Source organism: Amphimedon queenslandica, unplaced genomic scaffold (assembly GCF_000090795.2).
Source record: "Amphimedon queenslandica unplaced genomic scaffold, v1.1 AMPQUscaffold_10244, whole genome shotgun sequence".
Lineage (NCBI taxonomy): Eukaryota > Metazoa > Porifera > Demospongiae > Haplosclerida > Niphatidae > Amphimedon > Amphimedon queenslandica.
In genome coordinates, this window is record NW_003549485.1 from 1 (window position 1) to 2,797 (window position 2,797).

At 36.3% G+C, this 2,797-nt stretch overlaps 1 protein-coding gene across 1 annotated transcript; it reads left to right on the forward strand.

The window, feature by feature from the left end:
• The first annotated feature begins 6 nt into the window (after window positions 1-6).
• On the forward strand, window positions 7-2,441 carry LOC109590295 (uncharacterized). The gene is made up of 3 exons (XM_020006217.1): window positions 7-1,858; window positions 1,906-1,956; window positions 2,007-2,441. The coding sequence occupies exons 1-3, from the start codon at window positions 382-384 to the stop codon at window positions 2,372-2,374; spliced, it is 1,896 nt and encodes a 631-aa protein (XP_019861776.1). The 5' UTR covers window positions 7-381; the 3' UTR covers window positions 2,375-2,441.
• Window positions 2,442-2,797: the final 356 nt, after the last annotated feature.

The following is a 2,797-nucleotide window of genomic DNA, read 5'->3' on the forward strand; positions in this document are numbered from 1 at the left end:
GATGCTGTGAAAAAATTAGAATCTGATCCTTCTGCTGAGGAAGTGGATCTTGGTCAGGAAACTAAAGAGAGTGAACTAGTTGCTAGAAAGAAATCTATCAAAGCTACAAAACAAATTAGCCAACATACTGGTGGCAAAGCTCCTAAGCCCAAGAGTCAAAATGAAAGTATTAAAGATTCCCAATCCTGTTCTGCCGTTATTCGTGATGCTCCAGTTACAATAGAGTTCAGTAACGAGAAAGATGCTGTTGTTAGGGTACGCAAGTTTTATCAGAAATGTAAGAAGTGTCAAAAAGAAGGAACAAGTCTTCGTGGTCGTCGTTGGCTGTATTTTATTGACTCTGGAGGTCAGATTCAGTTTCAAAAGTTACTCCCAGCATTTATGCCTTATGCTTCAGTTTTACTTCTAGTAGTTAATTTATCTAAAGATCTTACTGATCCATCTTCTACAGCTATGCAGCTTCCTGAGGGAGAAATTAGTGTTGGCCAGTGTTCACTCTCAGTTATTGAAATTTTGAAGCAGCTTCTCTCTGCAATAGCCTCAAGCACACAGCGATATCGTTCGTTAATTGCTGATGATCCTGCTCTTTCAAAATGCATCACACCTCCTTCAGATAAGTTAAAAGTGCTACCTGTTGCTACTCACCGTGACAAATATGAAGAAGCGCTAAAGAATGGTAAAGAATCGATTCTTGATAAAAAAGTAGAAATAAATAAAATTCTTCATAGTCATAAGACTTGTGAAATTGTGGGACTGGGAGGTAGAATATATCTGTATGAGGTTGATGGCCGTAAGGCTCGCGATAAAGTCTTTGAATATTTACAGCCAGATTCAGACCTGTATAAGATAGCTCAAGCATTGGAAGAAAATGCATATCAAATTAAAGTTCCATTGAAGTGGTATTGCTTTGGTGTCCTTCTCCATGATGTTGCTAAGGAAGGTTGTGGTGTTTTGAGTTTATCTTACTGTCAAGAGCTTGGTCAACAATTAAAAGTTAATTTGTCACCCGAAGAATCGTTAAGTGCCATCAAGTTTCTCAGTTTTCTCAATAAATTACTCTTTTATCCTGATTCACCTGCTGGTGATCTCGTTTTTGTTAATATAGAGAGTCTCATTAACATTCTTAGAGATTTACTGGTGTTTGTCTATGATGCTCATTCTGATGCAAAACTTCTACTTCCTGATGAAAAAGCACTCGTGTGTAAAGGTCATCTCTCCATTGAGATTCTTAAAAAGGCATCAAAAAGTTGTAATAAAATATCAAAGGCATTTTCTAATTTTGACAAAAAGTTACTTGGCCTTTTTGAATACCTTCTGATTGCTGCACAGTTAGATCTACCTGAGAATGATACTTTCTTCATGCCAGCTCTTCTACCTATAATGGATGTATCTAATATCAACCCCTACCCTAACACAACTCCTCTTTTGTTACATTTTGAGAGTGCTATTCCAATGGGTCTCTTTTGTGCAGTCATTGTTCATCTTCTCTCTCACAAGGAGTCTCCCTGGAAAGTCGTTGAAGAGTCAAACTTTTCAAACTTTTTCAACCTAAGTCGACCAGGCTATCTTGAGGGCAGGCTTATTCTTGTGGAGCAAGTTGACTGTATTGCACTTTATTGCAAATCAGCTAATGATTATATTCCAGCAAGAGATGCTGTAGAAGAAGCAGTTGATGTAGCAATGTCTATGCATAAACTTAGTATGTATGAGAAGCCAAAACGAGGATTTTACTGTCCCTGTGGTAAAGGAAGGCATGCAGCTCAAGTTATATGGCTTATACCACAACAGCGCTACATTTTGAGTTGTACCATTAATGAGGAATCTCAGGATATTCCTAATGACTGCTGGAAATGGCTAAGTAAAATTAAATTATTGTTATACATAGTTTTTATTTATAATTAACAGGAAAACGACAGCATGATGAGCTGCAACATTTACCTGAAATTTTTGACACAAGTAAGTTGTTCTTTAATTCACAACAATTAGTGCTAGAATTTATTTTGTAGAAATCGCATCTAAAGTTCTTTTAGATAGTTCAGAAGAAATTAGAAACTATTTTGCACAAGATTTTTCGCAAATTGCAGAGAAACTGCTTCAGAAAGAGGTGATCACTGTATCAGATAAAAATGATATAACTGCTCAAAATACTGGACGAAGTGAGTATCAACGAATGGATGAAATACTAAAACTTGTTATAAAATCAGTGGAGGTTGAAGCTTCTATTTTTTCAATTTTTGTTGAAATCCTTAAAGAAAAAGGAACTTTAGCTGCTGTGAAGCTCGCTGAAGGACTCACAAGAAGATATGATAAGCTGTCATCTGATGCTATTCTAGAGCCATCTTCAAAAAGAGCCAAACACTGTGAACAGGATTAGTTTATTTATTGACATAATTTTTGAAATAATTTAATTCTGTTTTGACAATGACAGTTTGTGCACAGTATTTTGTTACCATGACGATCATCATTTCAGGCTGTCCCTGGCATCAGGAACTTAAACTTGTAGCTACATAAGTACAAGTTACGGTGCTTTAATATTATAATGGACAGGTCTAGCTAGATTGGCTTAATCTTGTTTAAAACATGAGTACCAATGCTTCCTTAAGGCCCTTGTATCAATGCCCCTGCATCACTTATTATGACTGACGTTCATGTTTCCCATGCATTCCAGAGATATGAATATATTTATGTAAACAATGGTGATTTTGTACATGTTCCTGTATTCTATTTAATTGCATTCATATTACATGTGTTGTACATTCATCCATCAGGAGCCCATGGGCTCCTGCATCAATTCATT